The 25,003-nt window shown below is 37.6% G+C and overlaps 1 protein-coding gene across 2 annotated transcripts in view; it reads left to right on the top strand.

Annotated features, from left to right (window-relative positions):
- Window positions 1-25,003, top strand: part of THBS2 (thrombospondin 2) — a 34,446-nt gene that overhangs the window by 6,538 nt on the left and 2,905 nt on the right. For both annotated transcript variants that reach the window (XM_027741120.2, XM_027741119.2), the window contains exons 5-21: window positions 3,283-3,476; window positions 4,270-4,410; window positions 4,650-4,746; window positions 5,948-6,118; window positions 6,930-7,106; window positions 8,433-8,606; window positions 9,050-9,177; window positions 9,283-9,435; window positions 10,495-10,713; window positions 13,258-13,365; window positions 15,168-15,327; window positions 16,761-16,879; window positions 17,493-17,727; window positions 20,323-20,550; window positions 20,960-21,231; window positions 22,060-22,157; window positions 24,348-24,487. In XM_027741120.2, coding sequence (XP_027596921.1) covers window positions 3,283-3,476; window positions 4,270-4,410; window positions 4,650-4,746; window positions 5,948-6,118; window positions 6,930-7,106; window positions 8,433-8,606; window positions 9,050-9,177; window positions 9,283-9,435; window positions 10,495-10,713; window positions 13,258-13,365; window positions 15,168-15,327; window positions 16,761-16,879; window positions 17,493-17,727; window positions 20,323-20,550; window positions 20,960-21,231; window positions 22,060-22,157; window positions 24,348-24,487 — 2,814 coding nt within the window. The remainder of the gene's footprint in view (window positions 1-3,282; window positions 3,477-4,269; window positions 4,411-4,649; window positions 4,747-5,947; window positions 6,119-6,929; window positions 7,107-8,432; window positions 8,607-9,049; window positions 9,178-9,282; window positions 9,436-10,494; window positions 10,714-13,257; window positions 13,366-15,167; window positions 15,328-16,760; window positions 16,880-17,492; window positions 17,728-20,322; window positions 20,551-20,959; window positions 21,232-22,059; window positions 22,158-24,347; window positions 24,488-25,003) is intronic.

Genomic DNA, 25,003 nt, shown 5'->3' with positions numbered 1-25,003 from the left:
TGATACATACCTTAGGAGGAATTCTTATACCATTTAGCTGTTGCAGCTATAACCAACAGATAATATTTTCTTAATGTATTTTTTATCACACTTGTCAACTACTGAATTTTCAGGTCCTATAAATTATACAGATTTGGATTTTTTGTTTTATCCTTCCTTGAAAGTATTTAGCAAATAGTTCAATTCACAGTATTTTTATTTTTGCTTTGCAACACGAAGAGAACATTACAAGATGGAAATTTCTTGTGCGGCAACAAAAAGAAAGCACACTGGCTTAAGGCCATCAAAATTACTTGAGAGGACTGCTATGTGCATGTCTGATTTTCTGACATTTCCTATCCAGCTTAATTACGGAATCAAGAATGGGTAAGTTTGGAAGGCACCACAGTGGGTCTTCTGGTCCAATGTCCTTGCTCCATCAGAGTCATTCTAAAGCACATGGAGTATCTTCAGCGAGGGAGACACCACAACCTCTCTGGGCAATCTATTCCAGTTCACAGTCACCCACACAATAAAGAAGTTCTTCCTCATATCCCAGTGGAACTTCCTGTGCATCCGTTTCTGCCTGCTGCCTCTTGTCCTATTGCTTGGCACTACCGAGAAGAGCCTGGCTCCATCCTCTTGACACTCACCTTTTAGATATTGACACTCACCTTTTGGATACTTATAGACATTGATGAGATCCCTCTCAGCCATGTCTTCACAAGATGGACAGGCTCAGATCCCTCAGCCTGTCCTTGTAAGGGAGATGCTTGAGTCCCTTAATTATCTTTGTAGCCCTCTGCTGGAACTGCTCCAGGAGCTCCATGTCTCTCTTGTACTGAGGAGCCCAGAACTGGACACAGCACTCCAGATGTGGCCTCACCATGGCTGGGTAGATAGGCAGAACAGTTCTTGTCTGTCCATCTCTCCAACCTGTTGATGTCGCTCTGAAGGGCTGCACAACTCTCTGGGGTATCAGCCACTTGTCCCAGCTTTGTGTGATCAGCACACTTGGTGAGGAGGCATCTGCCTCTTCATCCAAGTCATTGATGAATGAGTTAAATGATACTGTGCCCAGTTTTGAACCTTGGGGGACACTGCTTGTGACAATTAACATAGGTGAAAAACCATGGGTGCTATGTTACTGACCACAAGGTACATATTTCCCCATTTTGATGGCCCACTCGTTGAGCTGAGGTATGGGCACAAAGATGCCGTATTTATGTGTGAATGTCCTGTAACAGCAAGGCAGATGTTACCAATAAAGTGCTCTCAGCTTTGAGGACACAAAAAAAGGGACAGGACTGTGTTTTTCCAATGTATCTTTCATCCTAGTATGAGAATGTGAGGTGTGGTGAAATGGTAGCTTGGGATTGCTGTTGGGTTGAGGGTAGGAAAGTATGTCTGTAGTGTGGTGGTAGCAAATCCTTTAGGCAGGATTTGTATGTAGCACTGGATAGGAGAGATGACAAAAACATGCCTAAAAACATCAATAAAATCCCTTCTTGAGCTATATCAACAGAATGTCATTTGCATATGTGAAAGGATTCACATTTTGCTCTTCTGGTTTCTCATTTTAAAGATAATCACGTGGTCCTTAGGAAATTAGCAGGAAGCCAGCAGCAGAGAACTGATTTCCCAGTGTTCCTCAGGCATCTTATTTCAGTCACTGCCAAGTACCAGTAGGAAGTGTGGATTTAGTTCTTCTAACATAGTTTTGGTTTATGTTTCCTGCTGAGATTGCAGCTTTATTAATGTCCTCAGAATGTTCCGGTCAAGGCACACTCCACGTTGGCTTGAAAAATATGAAACTAATGACCTGAGAAGTGCTATGGGAGGATCTGAGAAATCTAGTGTTTCCATGTGGTAGGAAAATTACATTCTTTCCAGGGAATCAAAAAGCAGCTGAAGTAAACTCTTATGACACAGAATTCTGGTCTGCTATGTGGTTTTCTCCCATCCTGTAAATGAAGCTGGACAATTATTTCAACTTTGGAAAACTGTGAATAATTTTTTGTAGACCTTGGCTAGTGGTAGATGCTTCATAGCTAGTTTAAAAGCACATCAAGCCAATAATTTTAACTATGGTTGAGAAGTAGTCCTTTAATGTCATATTATGGGTTAGTCCTTTGTTCTTTTATTTCTAGCCTTCTAAATGGATGAAGAGTACTTTGCTCCCATTTTCATTTCCTTGTGTATTTAAATATACACTTTACATTGCATGGTAAAACACCAAATCAAGCCCTTAAAATTTTGAAGCCTTGCCACCTTCTGTGACTTGTCAACACAGAATGGTATTGGGGTGTTTTGAATCATGTGTTTTATGACACACATTCCTATGCTGATTCTTTCTTTTTAAATTGCTATATCCTTTGCTTGCCTTTTCTCGTTGGTAGCCTTGAGCCATTCCAACATCACTAAATCTGGTAAATAAGTCTTTACTGAGAGACAGGGCAGTGTGGATTTCAGTATAGCTGATACCAAATTTGAGTGTACAACAGAGCACAGACTGTTTTATTTGGTTATCTATGTGATTTTTTTATTAATTAAAAATTATGCTTTCTGTTACACTATTTTTCAGAAATTTGTAGTAGACAAGGATGTCTTCTAAAATAGTATTAGAATATGTCCAGTTCTCCCTATATGATGCATGCAAGGTTCTGTTTTAATTACAGTTTGCCTGTTGGAGGACTGTTTGGAGTGACAGATCAAATATTCTGTCTGATTTTAGCTTGACCTCCATTTCACTTCAGAATTAAACTATTATTATAAGAGCACCAAGGCAGTGCAATATAGAGCAGCCCAAAGTCTGGTATAAATTGGATAGTGGCCCAAATGTCATCCGGGTCACTATGGAGTTTATGGACGGAACAAGGACAATACCTTTCTGCAAGAAAACTTTCTCCTGCGTTTTTTGCATCAAGAAAATGTGATAGGTCATGAAAAAGTCCGAAACCTTTCACGTCTCTTGAGTAGATAAAACGGTTTTGCTTTTTTGATACTGTGTACTTTCGTTAGCCTTCTTCTTAAATGAATGTGTTGCAGTGCCAACAGTTTTAAAGTGAAGGCCATGTGAGACACAGCTTGGCTCTTAATTTTGAAAAGAGAAAGCCTGTAATTGGAACCAGCTGACATCTAACCCCTCTCTTTTATTCATGGGTATAATAAGCATGAAGCTGTGCCAAAATAGATGTGTTTAAATCCTACCCATGGGTGCCAATCCGTGATTTCAGCAGGAATCTATAATCTGTGGAAGAACTTTGTATATGCTGCTCTTCCCTTTCCTTCTCTTGCTACCAGCTGAAGTGAACACCATCAATGAGAGCACTGAAATCCTTCACTTGAGCCCTGAGATCACAACGGAGTATGTGGGTGAGAAACCAGGAAAGGCTGAGTTCTGTGACCGCTCTTGTGAGGAGCTGGGATCAATGTTCACGGAGCTCACTGGCCTGCGCATTGTGGTGAACAACTTAGCTGATAATCTCCAAAAAGTGGTAGGTACCTGTAAGTCTGAAAAACTGAAAGAAGCCTGCTGTGAAGTGCTCTTTCCTCTTGCTTTTATGCCAGAGACAGTTAATAGAGATCTCTGTATTATATGTTGGTATACCTACATGATGTAGAGGAGTCCTGTTTTCATTGTGACTAGTTATGCAGTTCTTGAGTATAGCACTTTGATGAAGGCTTGGTTTTCGTGGACTGGATTTAAAAGAGCGCACGCACATGCACTCGTACGCAGGGGAAATCAATCCTCTTAAAGGTTACTGCAGGTTTGGAAATTGAAAGCTAGCAATCCCAGCCTTGCCTTTGTAGTGTTAAGGCATTGTTACCATGCTTATACCATTTATGATTACATCAGTAAGTGGCTACACAGGGTACCTGAACTGTAAGTAAATGCATGGGATTTTCATAGTTGAAGTAGATGGCAACATTTTACAGAAGTCCGCCCCTCTTCTTATTCTGAATCAGTTAATTATTTCTGAAGGAATTTTATTACTATACCATATGTCTCAGGACTAAAATCTTCTCATCTAAAAATGAGATATACTAGAGGAAAGCAAAACTTCTAAGAACAGATTTCCCTTAATATTGTGTGACTGTGTTTGTACCATTACTAGAGGAATTGCTATGCAGTATTACGATACTTGAGGTCATCTTCTTCATGTACAGAAATATGTGAAAATATACATTTTTAATGGAAGAATTAAATCTAGTGTTGTCTCAACTTGTTTAGTTAAAACAATTTACTTATAAAATACTCAATTTGTTTTCACTTACTTCATCTTCTAGTCTGAAGAGAACCAAATTATGTGGGAATTGATTGGGCCTAACAAAACACTGAAGAACCAGTCAGTTTGCTGGCAAGATGGTCGTGTCTTTGCAGATAATGAAAGCTGGATTGTAGATAGCTGCACCAAGTGCACCTGCCAGGTAAGGTTTTGGAAACAGTCATCTTCTCTGTAGAAATGGATAGCAGATTTAATCCAGCTCAGCTGTGCAGGTCAGGTCAGCTGTGCAGGTCAGGTCATATTTACTCAGATCTTGTCCTGGACTTACTGATATTTATAAAAAGATCAAAGAATTTCCACACATGAAACTTTCCCAGATGCCCACTTTCATTTGCCTCTGTATGTAAGCATAAGTCAGTAAGTTGATTTTTTTGCCTGTAGGATTCTAAAATTGTGTGCCATCAAATCACCTGCCCAGCAGTCTCCTGTGCTGATCCATCTTTTGTTGAAGGTGAATGCTGCCCAGTCTGCTCTCACTGTGAGTATTTAGCCAAAGACAAAAATAGTCTTTGACAATATTTAAAATCATTACTAGTGTTTTGGAAAAGTCAAAATGAGTAAGAGGCCAAGGCAGGTAAGATCAAATATAAAACATTTATATAAACAAAGATCAGGTGAAGTAACTTGGCTTCTTGAAGTTACCTTCTGGAAGAGTTGCTCTCTCTTCAGTGATTATATTGGTTGCTTAGAATTAAGCTGATAACCTGCTTAGCTACTTTGGACACAAAACAGTAAAAGCATCCTTCTCCCCATTTCTGTTTTCCAAGGCTGGACATTCTGGTTTTTGTTGGTTTGTAGTAGCACTGTCTCCTGCTGTTTCTTTTCCATACTACCTAACTAAAACAGACTAACATGTTAGGATGTCTTCTTAACTCCTTATGGAGGATGTTTAAGTTTCAGACCACAAGTTTTATGCAGTTTGATGCAATATTTATTGAGTGCAAATTATTTTTTCTCTCTACTGTCATTCTGTTACTCTGTTTTATTTCTTCTCTGTCATATATTCTCTTTTTGGTGTATTGCTTTACGTATAAATCTAGACTGCCTGGACAGTGTGCTCCACATTTGTGACAGCATCACAGGCCATGAATTAGACTTTGGATTGACAGTAGTTTTAAGAACTTCACTAATTAATTGACTTCAGTGTGGGTTTATTATGTTTCACTTTGTGCCAGACAGGTCTGTTACAGAAGAAAATGGTTGCTTAGAAGTTCTAAATAAAAATGCATCGTAATATACTTGGAAGGTTTTTTCCCCATTCAGAGCATAAGGCATATTCTTACAATGAGCTCTTAATCATGTTCACTGTTATCTAGTGTTCAAAGGTGGGACCACATCTGATCATACTGACCTATCTTCTGAAGTCAAAGGCAGCTGCGACTCGAGTTTTTGGCTCAGTCCATTCTAGAGATAAAATATTCTTCCTCTGGAGATCAGTGCCTTGTGCAAACAAACTGCACACAAGTTCATAAAGATTCAGGATTCTTATCTGAACTAACCTCTCATATTAAATCATAGTTCCCTAACTTCAGTGGCAGCTTGGGAAAGCAAAAGTGGAAAAGGAGAGATCTAAATGATCAAGTCCATATTCTACAGAAGAAGAGAAGTGAAAATCTTCTGAATAGGATAATAGAGCAACTTTTGAAACTAAGCACTTTTTCTTACCTTTTGCTCTGCAGCTGATGACAGTGAGGAAGGCTGGTCACCGTGGTCAGATTGGACAAAGTGCTCGGTTACCTGTGGCTCTGGGACTCAGATGCGAGGAAGGTCATGTGATGTCACCAGGAGTGCATGTACAGGTCCGCACATCCAGACAAGGATGTGCAGCTTTAAGAAATGTGACCATCGAAGTAAGTAATAAAATTTCTCCCTTTTTAAAAGCTTTTTTGGACAAGCAAAACCAAGCTTAGACAGGACAGTACGTACTTAAACACTCATATATGCATAAAGTAGCTATGCTTAGATTCTGTGTCATCTTCCCCCTTTCATATAATCATCCTTTTTCCTGACAATTTAATGGGTATGTTCATTTTGGGCTCAACTCTGTTAAACAAAAAGATAGTGAGTGATCCTTTCTTCAGCATTATGAACTGGATCTCTTGTTCAGATTCAGTTTAGAAACAAAAATCATGATATACGGGACCACATTTAGATCTGCCATTCATTCATGGTTATTGGCCCATTCCATTAGCTTAGTTGTGTTTCGGAATGCAATAATCATGGAAGACTTTTACAAAATATCAAACTGCTTTTATATTTAAGGCACTTAGAGGGATCATACTCCAGAAGTGTAGTTAATGCTGTTGCAGGTACCTGCTATATTGAGGCTAATATAGTACCCATGACAGTATCTAACAACTGAAGCTGCTAGATGTCCAAATGTGCATTTTAAACAAGTATTTGTTTCATTGAAATGAGTTATTTTTTAAGTTAAATATCTAACATCAATTTTAGTCGTATGTTGGTCACTGAAATTCCTAAGAAAGCTTTACTTGAATGCCTGAGCTGGCATGCTGGGCTTTGTAAATGACAGTGACGGAAAAGGGGTTGGACATACATCAAATGTAGTGAGAGGCTCATTAGAAGGTTAACTTCACAAGTGAGTTTTTATTATAGCTGCAAGTGGGCTATTTCCTTGAGTTTTGCACTTTTCTCTGACAGTACGTCAAGATGGTGGCTGGAGTCACTGGTCTCCCTGGTCTTCCTGTTCAGTTACCTGTGGAGTAGGAAATATCACCCGCATCCGCCTCTGCAATTCTCCTATTCCCCAGATGGGTGGGAAAAACTGTGTAGGAAATGGGCGTGAAACAGAGAAGTGTGAGAAGGTTCCATGTCCAGGTATGTCTGTGGTCTTGAATCAAAAATGATACAATAATATTCCAGCTGAATTTCTTCTTTATTCAGATCTAAATTACAGTGATTTTCTGTAACAGAAAATTTAATTCTGGCTTATGAGTTAAATAGTACAAAAGGGTGCTTTGAAAATGAAGACAACAGTGCAGTCAGAGATTTTGTAAATGTTCCAAGCTATAATTTGGCTTTAAATAGTAAGAGTTTGAGAAATTTTCATTTTAGCAATTTATCTCTGCATATCCGAAAAACCCCCACTTTCTGTCTAAAAGGAAGCTGTCACTGTGCTTGTTAAGAACAGACACAGAGTCCCCCAATAGTCAGGCTTCTTTGGAAGTATGCATACATATTTTACACATAGTCACCACATTCAGTTGTTATTATAATTCTTTCTTACTCATCTACACTTTTAAACCTTTTTAGAGACCATTCATTCCACTCACTTTCGCTTTCCTTTCATGTCATTTTTCCTCACTTTTTTCTCTTTGTATATCTACCTTCAGTCCTTCCTTTCTTCAACCTTTCCTTTCTACTAACAGGATATGAGCTTGAAACTGATGTCAGGCTTCAAACCCAATAGTACTTGAATAGCTAAAAACACTTCATCTATTTTTTGATCTATCTATGCATGTGAAGTTAGTGAAAGTTTGTTTAGTTAAGGACGCATACCATTGTCTACATGTTTGTTTTTTTTTTTCAGTACCAAGCACAAACAATTTGATTCAAAGATGTTTGTATTTCAAGAAAATTCAGAATTGATGACAACAGGATCAGTAGAATTTTACCAATATAAAACATGCAGAAGCATCACTGAAATTAATTATTTATACTGAATCAAGATATACTGATGAATGTATTACAAAACAAGAATAATAGTTGCAACCTTACTGAACATAAACCCTACTGTTGCCTTAAAAAAAAAAAGCCATAGATCTCATATTTGACTTGGAAGAAGTTTTATCCTGTGGTCACACCTTGCTTTCTGTACAAAGTGAAAACTTAGCAGGGAGCTTTGAAGGCATCATACTGGTTCTGATCAACTTAAATAGAAATACACCATGCCAGTTGGCATGGCATGCTGTCTTTATTTATTGGCCAAAAAATGCCTATAAAGCAGTTGGGTATTTTTCATTTGTTTGTTTGTTTCTGAAATATTGCTATCTCAGTGCAAAGCTCTGCCAACATCTTTCTATGTACATGGTGAGAAACTGTGTCCAGTTTCTCCAGAGATCTGAAGAAAGAGATGTTGTCATTGGCACCAAATGTTGTCCCTGCTGTACTGCCTGTGATGCTCTTCTCTTCTGCATCTCTTAGTGAATGGCCAGTGGGGTCCTTGGTCTCCGTGGTCTGCCTGCACTGTTACCTGTGGAGGAGGAATTCGGGAGAGGTCTCGCCTCTGTAACAGTCCAGAGCCACAGTATGGAGGAAAGCCATGTGTGGGAGATACCAAGCAACATGATATGTGCAATAAGAAGGATTGCCCAATTGGTTGGTATTTAGTCATTCGTTATTCAGTCTGAATAGTTATTGATGCTGTTATTTCTATAACAGGCAATTATGAATTGACACTACAGAAATCCACTAATTATACCTTTGTTTCAGTAAAGGATATTTAACTATTTTGGGTGCTGTTTAGTGGAATTTTATATATATTCTTGATACTGACTTTTCCTGAACAAGTGTTCATTTCTGAAATAGGAATTCAATATGCTCTAATGTATTCAACTGGATGTAGCAATCTGTAGTCTTCTCATATTAAATCAACAGTATATTAAATGCACTTAATAACCCTAATTCTAAGGGTTTTTGTAAGAGTCTGTTGCATCAGGTGTCATTTAAGCTAGTGAACAGAGAATATCTGTTTCTTAAATGAAGTTTTAAATGCCTTCTATGCTCCTTACTTAATTTACACTTTTGTGTGTCTTTGCCAGATGGGTGTTTGTCAAATCCTTGTTTTCCTGGAGCAGAATGCAGCAGTTACCCAGATGGGTCTTGGTCATGTGGGCCATGCCCAGCAGGATACCTTGGCAATGGTACTGTCTGTGAGGATCTTGATGAGGTATGGACTTGTTTCCATTAACATGAGGAAATCACCGTGAAATTTTCATTACCTAGGAATTACGCAGACATCTAATTGTTTTCCTCTTTCTTTCTTTACCTGCAGTGTATAGCTGTGTCAGATGTCTGCTTTAAAGTGAATCAGGTCCATCGCTGTGTTAACACAAATCCAGGTTTCCACTGCTTGCCATGTCCTCCACGCTATAAAGGAAGTCAGCCTTATGGAGTAGGGCTGGAAGTTGCCAAGACGGAGAAGCAAGTAAGTGATGTTGAAGAGAATTTAATGGCTTTGAAACTGAGTAATTCTCAACTGAATATATCTGTTAATGACAGCATATGATAAACTTGAATACCAGACAAAAAGAACCTGAAATAGATAACTGCTGTTCCAGAGTATTTTTGATTTGAGTAACAAAACACTGAATTTGGGGTTGGACTTTTTAAGGATTTTGTTTTCTCTAGACATCTGCACAGTTTCACCAAATGAGTTTAAAATTCCAGGAACAAACATTTCCCTGCTTTGCACTTCTTTCACTGGGGTGTGTATACCTATTCTGGAGATTGGAAACTAAAGAATTAGGATTGTCTTCATAACGGTACCACTGTTAATGTCGATGTCATCAGACATATATGTTTGACATTCTCGCTCCCTCAATTCCATTGGGCCAAAGCCTGTCAGTGGTGAAAGACAGTAAGAAGAGGAAGTGACATTGAAGACTGCAGTTAGATAGACGAAACAAAAACATTAAAATGGATATGATGGGATGCCTTCTCTTTGTTGCTGTTGAATCAGTCTGTGGTTCGCTCAACGTATGAAGTCTACATGTGAAACATCTGTGTAAGATTCACAGATACTGTCAAGAAAATAAGCAAAGTGATAGGAAAGAGGTAACAAAAACTTAGTGGAGGTGAACATGAGAATTCCTTAGGGTCTCTTTGATTTAAGAAAATAAGAGTCCTTGCATACTGTCAGGCAGAACACTGAAGGAATGAGGTGAGAACTGTCTACTTTCTGTCGCAGTTCATTTCTGGGGATTAACGACATCTGGAAGAAAGCAGATAGAGTTCTGAAAGTGTTAATCACTTTAATTGCTTTTTTAATAATGTCCACATTTTCCTGTGGTTTTTTTAAAATTATTTTCATTGTACACATTTGCTGGAGTTGTGAACTGACAGAGCAGTATGATTTACTAATCACAATTAAAACAAAATTGCTGTCTTCAGGCCTCTAAATAACTGGCTCGATTTTGACAAAGGTGAGGCACACACAGCTGGCTGTGAATATCAAACTTCAGTGAATATGCTCTATCTTTTATAGGTCTGTGAACCTGAGAATCCATGCAAGGACAAGACACACAGCTGCCATAAGTCTGCCGAGTGCATCTATCTGGGCCATTTCAGTGATCCAATGTACAAATGTGAATGTAGGACAGGTTATGCTGGCGATGGGCGCATCTGTGGTGAGGATTCGGATTTGGATGGCTGGCCTAATAATAACTTGGTCTGTGCTGCTAATGCAACATACCACTGTGTGAAGGTAAGTGAAAAAGGTTGATAAAATGCCATGTGATAACAATATTTTCTTTTTCCTAAACAATTGTAAGTAATGCTTTTAATTCATGAAGCCGGTGGTTGCTTTCATTGACTTTTGACTGTTACAGCATGCTCATTTTCTAGGAGATGCTGTGAAATGTGTATTCACTTAATCCAGTGAGATCTAGTAAGGGATTCTCAAAATTAAGTCCGGAGTCCTCTGCTTTGGATTTCCTACTCAGAATACACTGAAGACTGGGATACTTGTTAGCACATTGAGCAGGAGCCGCCTAAAGCATGGGCGTGGAGCACACAGCTAGTGAACACCAAACAGGAATCTCTGGGCCCCAGGTTGTTGTGAAATCCCACCTGCAAGGCTTTTACAGACACAGCCACGTAAGGGCTACACTTCGAAATCCTTTCTTGAACTCTTTTAAAAGAGTTAAGCAGACCACACTGTGAAAACTGGATTCAGAGCATGAGATAAGTTTTGACAATAGGACCCTAAGAGAGGAATGAATATGAATAATTGGACAGAAGAGTTCTCCTTATTGCAAAAGCTCAGGGGGAGAGGATGGGAGATTCAGCCTCTTTCACCCTTCAGAGATGTGAAGTCCCAACTCTCACCTTCTCCTAGAGAATGACCTGCCTGCCACCACTGGCTCTACACCTAGATCTTGTTGTGCAGCTGTGCAACTGTAGTGAAAAATGAAATATTACTACACCAAGGAGAAAATAAGCAGCAGGGAGCCTAAAAATGGTGGCGTGTAGGTTTAGCAATGCATGCCCATTGTGGTACGTTCCCTGGTTCCTCTTTCTCTATGTTAAAGTGATCTATCTCTAAACCCTCATGAAGTTCTAGCACAATAACTTTTGCTTTAAAAATGAGGAAAGGAATGCAAAAATGAATGCGTACTAGCCCACTACAGTGGTTAAAACAAATACAGATCAAGAGACTAGGAAATTTTGAAATTGGGCTGTTTGAGAGAATATGTTACTTGTGTAATCCACTTGAAGGTGTGAATCTGGACTTTATCAGCCGACGAGTTTCAGATATGGATGGAAATTTGAGCCCAAAATGTTGATCTTCCGCACTGTAACTGGTGTCTGTTTATTGTGCATTCAGCCAATTTGGCTATTGCAGTTCATATATCCTTTTTTTGGTTCCTGTCATCAGAATCTGCAACATGTTGACCCATGATGTAACACAAAGGATTAGCTTTTATTAAATCCAGCATGCTGAACCCATTCAGAAAAAAACCTGTTTCCAAATATTGATTCATGTTTTCTATATTATGTGTGTTGATCTCATAGACACAAGTACTTCATTTAAGGGGACGCCTCCAACCTCCCCAAAAATACTACATATTTTCAGGTTCTTATATATCCTTAAATATAAGGATATATAAATATCCTAGTTGAGTACTTTGATTTTAAAAAAGCTTTTTTCCTTGAGCTGGTGATGATTGAAAATTAACTTACCATCTTGATTATTTTGTTTCATAATTTCAAATTTTTTTTTTTCACTGGTGAGCAGTGTTGAGCTGGACAGTTAAGACTGTTCACAGATATTTGGTAAAAATTTTTGGGTTTTGGTAATTATCACAGATTTTCCAGTTCTCATTTTCTTAAATTATCTATTCTGTTAGAACCACCAAGACTGAAAACAGGACTAGCAATCTTCCTATAATAATATATTTTTAGAGCATGTGTTACAAAGAAGATATTTCCACAATTTATTGGCAGATTCAATTTTGGGTTGAGGTATATCTGGAATGTGAGTAAAAATGAGAATAATGGTGCGTTTTTCTAAGTGTATTTATTCATAGCAAGTGGTAGAATTGCAATCCATTTTAACTGATTTCATTATTTTAAAAAGAAATGCATTTTAAAAGTTGAGCAAGCTATTTAACTTACTTTTTTCAGTATATCATAAGACTTGCTCATTTAAAATAGTCATTCTTTACAAAGCTGATAAAAATAAAGAGATTTTGGTTTCAAAGCCGTGGGAGTGCAAAGTTACTGTTTTGCAGAACAGTATAAAGACACTTTTTTCAAAACCCTTTCTTATAGTGTTCCCCTTCATTGCTGTGTACTACTCCATTCCAGTAACTTTCCATATGAACAGCTATTTCTGAAGACCTTCTCCTGGCTTTTATCTTTATTTTTCTGGCAACCAAACCTGCACATTTTTTATGTAATCTTCAAGCATATTTCAGGAATTATCTATAAAAAGTTGATGTAAGAGTGTATGTCTGTGCATGCGGTGTGTATGTTCTCTGTTAGTTTCTTCTAAAATTTACTGGAAACATCATTTTAATAGGAGCTGAGAAATAGAATGATTTGCAGATGTATATCAATTACTTTACAATATGAAAACAGCAAATGAACTACTATCTCTGGCAGCAAACAAACAGGCACTTTAAAAAGTGTTTGTGACTGATTGCTTTTGTTTTATAGTCTCTGGTGTACCATATCTACTCTTCTGCCCAGGCAAGTTATTCTGACATAATGTAAACATAATGTATTGATTATTTATTTTGGCTAGGATAACTGCCCCCTTCTGCCTAACTCTGGCCAAGAAGACTTTGATAAAGATGGTAAAGGAGATGCCTGTGATGAGGATGATGACAATGATGGTGTTGAAGATGACAAAGTAAGATGTGTGTCTGTCTGTAATACATTTGGCCTAAACATCTGGTTTTAAGGAAAACCATTACAATAGATGTGAACTTTACTGTTCAGAGCTTCAGATGAGTTATTCTGCACTGAAAGATATGTAGTGCAGAGTAAATCTGTGTTCAGTCAAAGGAGAGGAGCACTGTGCAGAGCAAAGCAGCCTGGGGAACCTGGGGATGAATTATGTTCTCTGTATCAGATTTGAGTTCAGTTATGTACATGAAAACAGTTTAATGGAAAGTGGCATTGAATTTTTTATGTTGTAATGGGAGAATGACAGATCTATTGTATTTGAAAAGCTGGTAAGTGTTATATATGAGATGTGTTAGAAACATGTTATGATGAATAAAAATAAACACAGCCAGCATCAAGGGGAAATGACAGGAGGAAAATACCTAGCCTGGCTCATACTTTCCTTCAGATTTTCTCAGAAGACTAAAATTCAATTACCTGCAGAGCCTAAAAGAGAGCCAGTTAATCTAAAACTGTTGTTCTTGTATATCCAGTAAAAAGAAAGAGGCGCTTCCAGAGTGGGCTTCCCTCTGACTTTTCTGAGTGAAAATGACTCATCCTCTGAGTGAGGATGAGTGAATTGGTTTTAGAATTTTACTGTTCCTCTTTGTTCCCTTCAGAGGGGGCCTAGATGCTCTAGAGTTTCAGATGGTTAAAGCTGGCTTAGAGTTATGCTCATGGGTTCTCTATTTGGAATATTAAAAAAAAAAATCCAAAGAATAATTCGATAAAGTGATATGATTTAGTATGTACTTTTTTTAAATTGTAGCCAGAACTTCTTTTGTGAGCAGTATAAAATTTTGATTTGCCTCTATATCTTGTCATTGATTATATAAAATGTATTCCTGGGGAATTATAAATATTGTGCTAAAAAAAATTATTTTCTACTATTTTTTTTTTTGTGTTAGCAGAGAAAAAGTAATTTAAAGACTTATTTTTTATGACCTCTCTCAAATTCAATGATGCTGATGCTCATTCCCACTGCTTTGATTTGATTTTGTTCTTTGCTTTTCACACTGAGTAGTTTCTTGTGCCTGTGCAAAAGAGCATCTGTAATTTGGGGATTTGTGAAACATAAGCATTCTTCTTCTGGCAGAGTTTGAAATTATAGACTAAACTGACAGGAAATTTTCACAAGTCCATTTAAAAGGAATGGTCTCAGGAAAAAAATATTTTTGGTAAATGAGAGTACTTAATTTTAATTTTTATAAAGCTCTTAAAATTTTATTATCATGTGCAGAAGAACACAACCAACAAAAAAGTCAATCCTTGTTTAAATGGAAAAATCAAAATATGTGATATGAAATTTAAAATACTGACACTACTTTGTTCCAAAAAAAGTCAGAATAACAGTTCTAGTTGTCTTTTTTGTGTTCCAGAAATTATAAAATGCACCTAATTTGGCCTGATTTTGCAACATATTCTGATTTTTATTTTTTTTTTAAAGACATGTACCAGTGATGCACCTTTATTTAAGTATCTGAGTACAGATCCAGTTTAAAATCTCTGTTGCTCTCCTTGTGAGATATGGAGCACAATTCACATGCTTTGTACAAAACCACAAAACCAGACAGTGAGCCAGGCTGTCCACATGCCATTCTGTTACCGCCAAGATCTTCAGTGTAGGTACAGCTTGTCCATTGAAAAAATAATGGGTTAATACTCTGATTGTTGACCTCTGTCGAAGATGAACAGGAGAGTTACCACTTCATCGTATTCTCTCATGAGTTGTGATTTATATTGTGGAATCTTCTTTCTTTTTACTAGGACAATTGCCCTCTTCTGTTCAACCCTCGTCAGTTTGATTACGACAAGGATGAAGTTGGTGACCGTTGTGATAACTGCCCCTACGTGCACAACCCCGCTCAGATTGACACAGATAACAATGGGGAGGGTGACTCATGTGCTGTGGATATTGACGGAGATGGTATGCTTTCAGTTTTGAGAACTGAGTACTGTTCCAAAAGTGCACTTTGCTTTATGTCCAGTAAGATTGGCTACCTGCTTTTATACATGGAATAAAATTGTGTCTAGCAGCTCAAAAACATGGGGGGAAAAAAGAGAAGACTGAGGTTCATCTGTCCTGTGTAGTATATTTGCCCATATAGTCCCTAAATGACTATAAAGGATATTGTTGAAGAATAAATCACAGCAAGTCTTTTATCAGTGTAGTCTTAAAAAAAAAATATCTTTCATTTATCTGTGTTCCAAAGTAATCAGGGTCTAATATAACACTTCTGTTGACTTTTCATTTTCCTTTGAGGGAGGGATAAGAACATCAGAACATTCATGTGGTTAAGACAATATCCATTGGAAAGTAATCAGCTTTTCTATGAATGTATGCAAGGCTCACAGGAATCCAAATACACGTTTTAAAATATTATTAAAAGTATTTATTTCATCTACCAGTACATGCCTATATGACCCTGATTTGATGAGAATTAAAAAGGGGGAAAAACACTTAAATATCTCTCAAAAATCATATCCCTGCAGCATTTAAAGTGTATGAGAATCCAGAAATACTAAAAGTTGAAGAAATCTAGTTTTGAGTTTTCTTCAGTAATGTTTTAAACTTTTGGATGCCTATCTGACTTCAGCTTCTGAACATTTTCTTCTTCTGATCATCACGGTCATAATAGTACTGATGGTAGTTCTGCATTTGAAGAAAAATGTAATCATATTGTTATTGGCTGAAAGGTTACACAAATATCCAGGGACCATATAAAATAGGAAGGGGTCCTTGTATCTTTTCCAGACAGATATACCAATATTTGTTCATTTCTTTTAATCTTACTATAAGTCTGAAGGAGATTGTTGGTTTTTTAATAAAGTTTGCTGAGGAAACGCAGTTTCTTTTGAAACTTTGGCATGCTATGCAATAAATGATGAACATGTTCTGGTAAAATTAAATTATTTAATGCTGAGACAGCTGAACATTAATACAGTTGTTACTATACAAAACTTCAGAAATTCAAACCTGATATAGCTATGCATTCTATGCCATTTCTTAGAGTGTGGGCAAAAAATCCAAAACAAATTATTTAAAATTTTTATCTGTCGTTCTTTAAAAAAGGAGTAAATTCTTAAGACATAATGAGCCCTTACTCTAGCAAAATTCATTAGAAAAATACATATAGAAGACTTTATCATAGCAATGAAAATGGAATTAATACCATAATTTTTCTTTATAATACGTCCTAACTGTTTCGTGTTGTAGTAATGATGTAGCAATCAGAAAGCCTATGAACCCCTTAAGAGCCTTACTTCTTTACTGGTGAGTTCTATAGTTTATGGCTGTCTGTGTTGGATGTTACATAATTCTGATTTCTTCAATTTTTTGTTGTTTTTTTTTCCTCATAGACATTTTTAATGAACGAGATAATTGTCCTTACGTCTATAACACAGACCAGAGTGATACAGATGGTGACGGAGTTGGTGATCAGTGTGATAATTGTCCATTGATGCATAATCCAGACCAGGTAAATGATGAAAACAGTTTCCTTAATGGTAACATTAGAAAAAGGGCAGAGAAAAGAGCACAGGAATTGCTATCAGTCCTTGTTTACTGGACAGCTGAAGAGGTGGATCTATATTGCTCACTTTCACATTTCAGGCTGTGAGATCTCTTAGTATCAGATGAAAGGGAAGTAGAGTGATGATGCCTTCATTCCATCTGCAACACTTTGGTGAACTGTTTTCTTCCCCTATGGCAAGTGAGTACAGTTTCAGGGCTGCATTTGTCATGCCTGAGTGTTTTGGTCCATATGCAGATAAGTAACATCGCATACACAGAAGCAGTCAGAAAATGTGCTGCCCATACTGACACCACCCTGTCATCTCTAGAATGACAACACTGAAAACTGTCAAAGCCCTGCCCTGGAAATATCTTGGGGACCAGATCTTGTCTTGTCTAGAAGAATTAAGTAGCCACGCTAGTTTGAAATTATGTTCGTGCTTTAGGCATGGTTGTCATTGTGGTATCACTTGTCTACGGAAGTCCTTGAAGAGAAGTGCTGAGCAGTTAAGTATCAGGCTGTACTTCTGTGTTTAATAAAAATAATAAAATTACTCTTTACAATTTTTTTGTGGTAGACTGATGCAGACAATGACCTTGTTGGTGACCAGTGTGACAATAATGAGGACATAGATGAAGATGGTCACCAGAACAACCAGGATAACTGCCCTTACATCCCCAATGCTAACCAGGCTGACCATGATCAAGATGGTAAAGGTGATGCCTGTGATCCTGATGATGACAATGATGGTGTCCCAGATGACAGGGACAACTGTCGCCTCAGATACAACCCTGAGCAGGAGGACTCAGATGGTAAGAACAAGATCATATGAATTTCATTTATCCAATTTTGATCTTGGAATATTAATATCTGGTGAAGATAAAAACTTCAGATCAAACTGAGCTGCTTTTGCTATTTTAGACACCACAGACTTCAATGGAACTGAACTGGCCAGCTTGGTCCAGGGTTAGGGCATTAGGAATCGTCTTTGACAGGAGATAAAATATGCACAAATTATAGAAGAACACCTTTAACAAAGTCATGTTAATTTTTAACTATTTTTGTAAAAAAGACTCCTGAGCAGCTTTTCTCAAATTTCCCACATAGGTTGCTTTAAGTTACTTGACGGATGGATGTGTCAGTGTTAAAAAAATGGATACATAATTGTTCTTTTTTCCAGTTCTGTGGTAAAGTGTTGCTGGTTACTCTCAAACAGTCCTTCTCTATGCTTGGCATTATTTAAACGATGAAACAGTGACAGTTTCACTCTCATGAATTTAATTTAGAAAACAGTTATTATCCTTTGAAAACTACAAAATATGTTTACAAGTAATGACCCTTGCAATAAATACAGGTGAGCAATTTCTCTTTGAAGTTATACAACTTGCTGGAGTCATTCCATGGTTACGCTGTTGAAAGTGAAAGCAGAATTTAGTATCTGCAAAATACGGTTTTACATACATTTAGAAAGATAAAATACTGAGCCCTGACTGATTTCCTGGTAAGACAGCTGCTGGCAGTAGGTAGTTTCTTGTTGATAGTCAGTAGTAGTTCTTAAATTATTTAACCTTTCAGTCCCGTAATATGTATCTGGAATATCTTCGTACTTGCCAGACTCTGGAATAGCCCCTTTATTTCATAAATCCAGAATAAGGGTGACCCCAAGCTGAGATAGTTTGTTATAGTCATCTGTCACCTGGATCTTGTAAGGAAGACTACATTTATGTATGGATTAACGATTCACAAAAAGCATATATTTAATTGGTTTAGCCAGCTCGTCACTGTCATTAGTGGCAGGTCCAACAAGTCTTGGAAAAGGGGTAAGTAAAGCCAAAAATTGCTCCCACGCTCTTGAAGATGTGAGTTGTAGCATATGAAGATGAGACTGTGGAGAGAGCTGTTCAATGTGACTGGGTAAACAAACACTTTATAACTTTCCTTGACAGGGAATCAATGTTGTCAGCAGCAGCTCACTACCAAATGAACATCAGCTGGACTTTCAGTGAATAATTAGATTCTTCTGTGAATTAGCTCTGTGATTTGGCAAAGGAAACAAGATAGGAAATTCATTCCCTTTTCTTCAATAAGTGCTAAGACAAACAGGTGGAGGAGCACACAGCTGGTCAGCATTTGGAGTTCTCCACGGCAGATATCCAGGGTGGAAAATGGGACCATTTTATCACGTATCTGAACTGCAGAAAGTCTTTGAGATATTAGATGCTTCAGCTGTCTCTAACTGCTCTTTTCTTTTTGGCTCTTGCCTAAAACTCATTCTGCTTTCTCTCTGAAAGCTCCATACTTGGGTAATGCTGTGTTAGTTAGTCACAGTAATGGAGCTTTCCATTTTTCTGTGAAGCATCTAGTAGTAGGCCAATATGGAATGAGCTCCATCATTGCTATTTCCCATTGTATTAATTCCCATGTTCTTAGAGCAATAATAAATGCTCAGCTACATGAGGATAGAAACAGAATTAGCTGACAGTACCGCTTTTACGTTACTGCCCAGTGGAATATCCAGTGGTTTCTGTTGTAAAAGTTGGAGCCATTTGTGAATTTGTTTCCATCCTTGTCTAGCCAAGTTTTTCTGCCTTATTTTCTAGTCTTTGTACTTTTGTATGCCTTGCAATAACAGTGGTATTGGCAATGAGATATTTTTTTATAGATGCCTCCTTTCACTGCCTGCTGTTTGAGGCAAGTCACATCTCCTGGTTTCCGTCAATAGTATGGGTAAATTAAGAAAGGAAATAATTTGTAGGTTTTTTAAAATATTGAGTGTAGTAAAAGCGTTGAGCAGAAGCACAACTGTAGATTAGCTGTATGGATGTATTTTTGGTTCTCTAAAAAACTTGTTGCAATTCATGTTACAAAACTTAATTTTTTCATTCCTTCAAGGTTAGTCCTATTGGATATAGTGCTGCGTTCTTTTCTCATGCAGTTTTCTGAAGCATTGTATTTTTTATAAGTCAAATTGTTTTACCTATGAGTGAAAGAGCAACCAAGCATCTATGCATATTTTACTGCAACATTCTCCCCACTTTCTTTTGAAATAAAGGTGACACTTTTGCAATCTGAAGCACCTTAGGTGGTTTGTTGCAGAAAGAATCTTGAGACAGTGATAAAAGAGTCTGAAAAAAATTTAATATGATCAACAATATATAAAGATGTAGTAATGTTTGGTAAGATAAAGATTTTAATGCTATTGTTTGAATTAATTTGCACAGCATATATTAAAATGTGGGTTTGTATCCACATCGAGGACAAATAAAACTGAAAATGCAATGCAAACATTAGTGAACTACATTGACATAGCAAATATCCAACTTTTCCCACTCTAATTCCAAAGTGGTGTACAGACTAGGCTGGATAAATTGCTAAAAGTTGCATTTGCTTATTCACATTGCTTACAGGTGATGGCAGAGGTGATATTTGCAAAGATGACTTTGACAATGACAATGTTCCAGATATTTATGATGTATGCCCTGAAAACAATGCCATCAGTGAAACTGATTTCAGAAAGTTCCAGATGGTCCCCCTGGACCCCAAGGGAACAGCTCAGATTGATCCCAACTGGGTTATTCGCCACCAAGGGAAGGAACTGGTGCAGACTGCCAACTCTGATCCTGGAATAGCTGTAGGTGAGTATCAGATGTCAGTCATCATCTTTGGAAAAGTAACGAGTGATCTTGTGATAAGGAAAGGGAAAAAAAGGTAGATAAATGCACTTCTTGCAAACTTTGGACTAAGCACAAAGACAGTGTATATGCCCAAAGTAAAAACAGCTCAATGCTGTTTGTGTTTATTGTCCACTCATCTCATCACTGACTGTAACGTTCATAGTATACACAGCTTAAAAAATTATTTCTCTCCAGAAGTCTCCCTGTGATAGGTGGGCAAGTGTAATTACCTCTTCTTCTATAGGTAAGGAAACTGAGAAAGGCTGTTTACCACTCCTGCCAAAATTCAGGATGTAGCTGGGACTCTTGGGTGTGGACAACTGGATACAGGATTGTAACTCAGTGGTTTGTCTCTTTTGTACTCTCCCAGGCTACGATGAGTTCAGCTCTGTTGACTTCAGTGGGACGTTCTATGTTAACACAGACCGCGATGATGACTATGCCGGCTTTGTGTTTGGTTACCAGTCCAGCAGTCGGTTTTATGTTCTGATGTGGAAGCAAGTCACTCAGACCTACTGGGAGGACAAACCCACCAGGGCTTATGGCTATTCTGGTGTGTCACTCAAAGTAGTGAATTCAACAACTGGTACTGGTGAACACTTACGAAATGCTCTCTGGCACACAGGAAACACCCCTGGACAGGTGAGAGATTTAAAACCTCAGGCCAACAGTGCATGACTAATATTTGAAAAATAAGGGAGATGTCTCAAAAAGAATTTCCTTTCACACCTCAATTTTTTGGAGATGTTTATTAGCTTTTCTTCAATTCCCATATTAGTAGTGTCAATAATAACAAAGAGTACTGCATGTATAAAAGGAAGATGAGGTGATCAAAAGGAAAGGAGTGAGAGGTCTCAGTTATCCACAAATCCTTTCTTACTTCTGTATTGGCACTTGCTTCTTTGGTGTTCCAGCTTGTTTAACTTATACATGGTTTAGAGTACAGTAACCAGTGACAGAAAAAGAGGAAAAAAAAGTTAAAGAGAGAAAAACTGCTGCTGTTCCAAATAGTGTCCAACTGTGGAAGGAACTTTGCCATTTGGAAATGAAATTAGTGGGGATTCACATAGGGATAGGAATTGATCGTGGACCATGACCGAGTGTGAGTCACAGGCAGTAACATCTGTGCAAGCTGCAGTCCCTCTCCCTCATTGAAGACACTTGTACAGACAGATAAAATAGAATCAAGTCTGTCAGCATGGGTGTGTATTTGCAAACCTGAAGGACTTCATAAGGGAAGTCAGGTTCAATGCTGTAGTGGTCTTCAGTGGTCTTAGCTATGGAACTGCAGATGAGTAAATGACCACTAGTTTAAGACAGAACTTTCCATTACTCTGACTCTAAAAAGAAGTCTTCTGATCATACTGTCAAATATTAAACTCTATTTTCAGTTTCATGCTCTGCAGAAAATAAGCTTTGGCTACTGGAGCATGGTGTGTTTCTACTAAGGCATTTTTATTCCTACTGTAGGTGCGTACTTTGTGGCATGATCCCAAGAACATTGGCTGGAAAGATTATACGGCTTACAGGTGGCATTTGATTCACAGGCCTAAAACAGGACTAATAAAGTAAGAAATATTTCTGCATCTATATATTTTCTAGTAGGAAAACTTTTGTCTCTGTTGATATAAAAACTATGTTATCACTTTCTTTGTTAGTTCTGATAATTGTGATACTTGTGACAGTTTGGGGGACATTTTGTTGTCTTCAGAATAAGTTATTTTACTTTTCATATATATTTAATTTAGTCTGGATTGTTCAATATTTACATCAGCTAAATACTCTTAAGTTAAAAAGCTTTCTCAATAGCTTTTCTGTAAAGATACCAAAAATTCCCCAGCAAAACTCAAAGCAAGATTAGAACATGAGATTGCTCTCCAGCCTCTGGAATTTCAGTGAATGAAATTAATTAGAAACATTAGCATCGCCACAGGGAAGAAGGCCAGCAACCTGTCTACTTCAGCATCCTGTCTCCTGTAGTGTCTTATACAAGACACTGCAGAAGTGGCCATGAGCACATCTGTAATGCACACAACAAGGAGCTATGGCATGTGACTTTCCTTAGAACCCAGCTGTTTATCTGATGTTGCAGAGATTAAGCATTAACTGTCCGTGTCAGTTTTATCTTCTACTAACTACTGGAACTGTAAAGAACATTTTTCATGGGACAGAGTCAGACCTTACTTCTAAAGGTTTCTTTGTGCTTATGAGCAGGGGATTTTCATTTGTCTGTGAAAGACAAAGTGTAGACAAATTTGGATAGACTTCTACCTGTTTACTGGAAAGAGCTTTTTTATGCATCAAATTATTGCAGTCCAAAGCATTGACTGATACAGGTCAAAAGGAAACTTGATTCATGTTACTGTTACCTGTAACTTCCTTTGCAGAATCTATGTAGTGTCGGACAAAGCATGATTCCATTGGTATCTCATTAGATTAATCTAGCATGACAAATTCTGTGGTCCAGGGCATTGAATTCCTTCATTTAACTTCAGGGTGTTGTTATAGAAAATAAATTAATTATTTTCCTAATGTGGTCATGAAACAATTTTATTTATACAGAAATATCAATTTCATATGAACATGATTAGAGCTATGTAATTTTTTTGGTGGGATGAATATCAAACTCTTCCCATTAAACTGTTTGGGTTCTTGATATTTTGAGAAGTATATTAAACCCATCATTCCTTTTTGCTGTTCTTTTTACCGTCCTTTAAATACTGATTTCAGGGAGGAGTTTCATACTTGTTTTTGTGCACCTTTCAGGAAATAAAACACTTCAAGACAGAACAAGTGCTGGGAATATATTTTTGCCTAAGCAGAAATCTATCCCTAACCCCCCCTGAGTTATAAGAAGCTGCTCAAGTGTTTTCATCCTTATGCGAAGGCATTTTGCTGTGTATAACTAATGTACTTAAGCAGGATCATAATCCCTCCCTCCAGAGGCTGCTCTAATTAACAAACTACAGAGTAACTTCATTTGGCCCAAGAGGCTGAGAGCCTAAGAACCTTGACAGTTTCAAGGTCTCCTATGAAAAGTGGAGAATCCAAGTTCAAAGAAATGCAGTCTCTCTGATAGAGAAGAAAATGAAGAGATGTCTTTAGAGGTCTTTTGTCTCTAGGGAGGATGCCTGAAATGCTAAAAAGAAAAAGAGAGAGAGGAAAAAAAATCAAATTCTCCTTCTTTTCCAATTTATTATTAGTCTAGCTATTTGTATCCAGAACCGTCCAGCTTTCATTAAGCTCTTAAAATGTCTGAAATTGAGATTCAGCATGTCTTCAATTAATGTTTTGTTTGACTCTAAAGGAATGGTTCTTCCAATTTCTGATGTTGGCCCTTGCACTAAAGATAAATAAATCAGGCATTCACACAGCTGTAAAGACAGCTTTGCTCAGTGATGTGACAAGGCCGTGTGCTAACCTCTGAGTTCACAGGGACAAGGGCTTATCAGTGAATTCTAGTACATGACATAGTTCATTCCAGGAGACACGAATGTTCTAAATAAAGAACTGGGAAATATTTTGCAGATGGTGTGCATAAAATTACTTCTGGAACAGCCCACTCTTTCTGATAAATGTGTTATGGCTGCCAGCCAGGTGGGTGTGTGAGAGAGATAAGAAGTGATTTCTACAATTAAGTTGGGTTTTCTGGTGCTTTGTTAAAATTAATTCTGTTTCAGTTTTTAGGGACTGTTACCAGCTCTTACACTAGACACTGCATTATCCTCCTTGTCTAATTTAAAATATGTTCTTTACAGAGTTTTAGTGTATGAAGGGAAACAAGTCATGGTGGATTCTGGACCGATCTATGACACAACCTTTGCTGGTGGACGATTAGGTCTTTTTGTCTTCTCTCAAGAAATGGTCTATTTCTCTGACCTCAAGTATGAATGCAGAGGTTAGTTACAGAAAATGTCTGGAAAATGGTGAAGCCTTTAATAACTTGATGAGCAAACACAAAATGTGGAAATGAAAAGTATCCTCCAGTTACTGAAAGCAGTCTGTAATATCATAGCATGACATAAACCTTGATTTGTTGAAATGGCATGAATACCCCTTGCCCTTATAGTAAACTCAATTTGAATAGTAAAACCCAGATGTTTAATACTATCCACATGGAAAAAATGAGGTAAAAATCTTTGAGAGAGAACGGTGCTTAGAATTCTCTCTGCATATGCACTGTCCTCTGTATTTTATTTCAGTGTGTTCTGCAGGCAGAGTGCTACTTCTGGATTACCCCTTTTTCAAGAGGCATAAAGGAGAGAGCAGATATCTTTAATGAGCACGTCTATCTCTAGTGCCTTGTCTGAAATGTTTTGGAATTCAGAAAATGCTTTCCCAGGTTTTCTTATATATTATTTTTATATACATTTAGATACATAGCTGCACACACATGTGTGTGTGTCTCTCTCTA

This window comes from Pipra filicauda, unplaced genomic scaffold, assembly GCF_003945595.2.
Source record: "Pipra filicauda isolate LSUMZ 115617 unplaced genomic scaffold, ASM394559v2 scaffold16_size7369187_pilon, whole genome shotgun sequence".
NCBI lineage: Eukaryota > Metazoa > Chordata > Aves > Passeriformes > Pipridae > Pipra > Pipra filicauda.
This window is presented reverse-complemented; position numbering and strand designations above follow the sequence as displayed.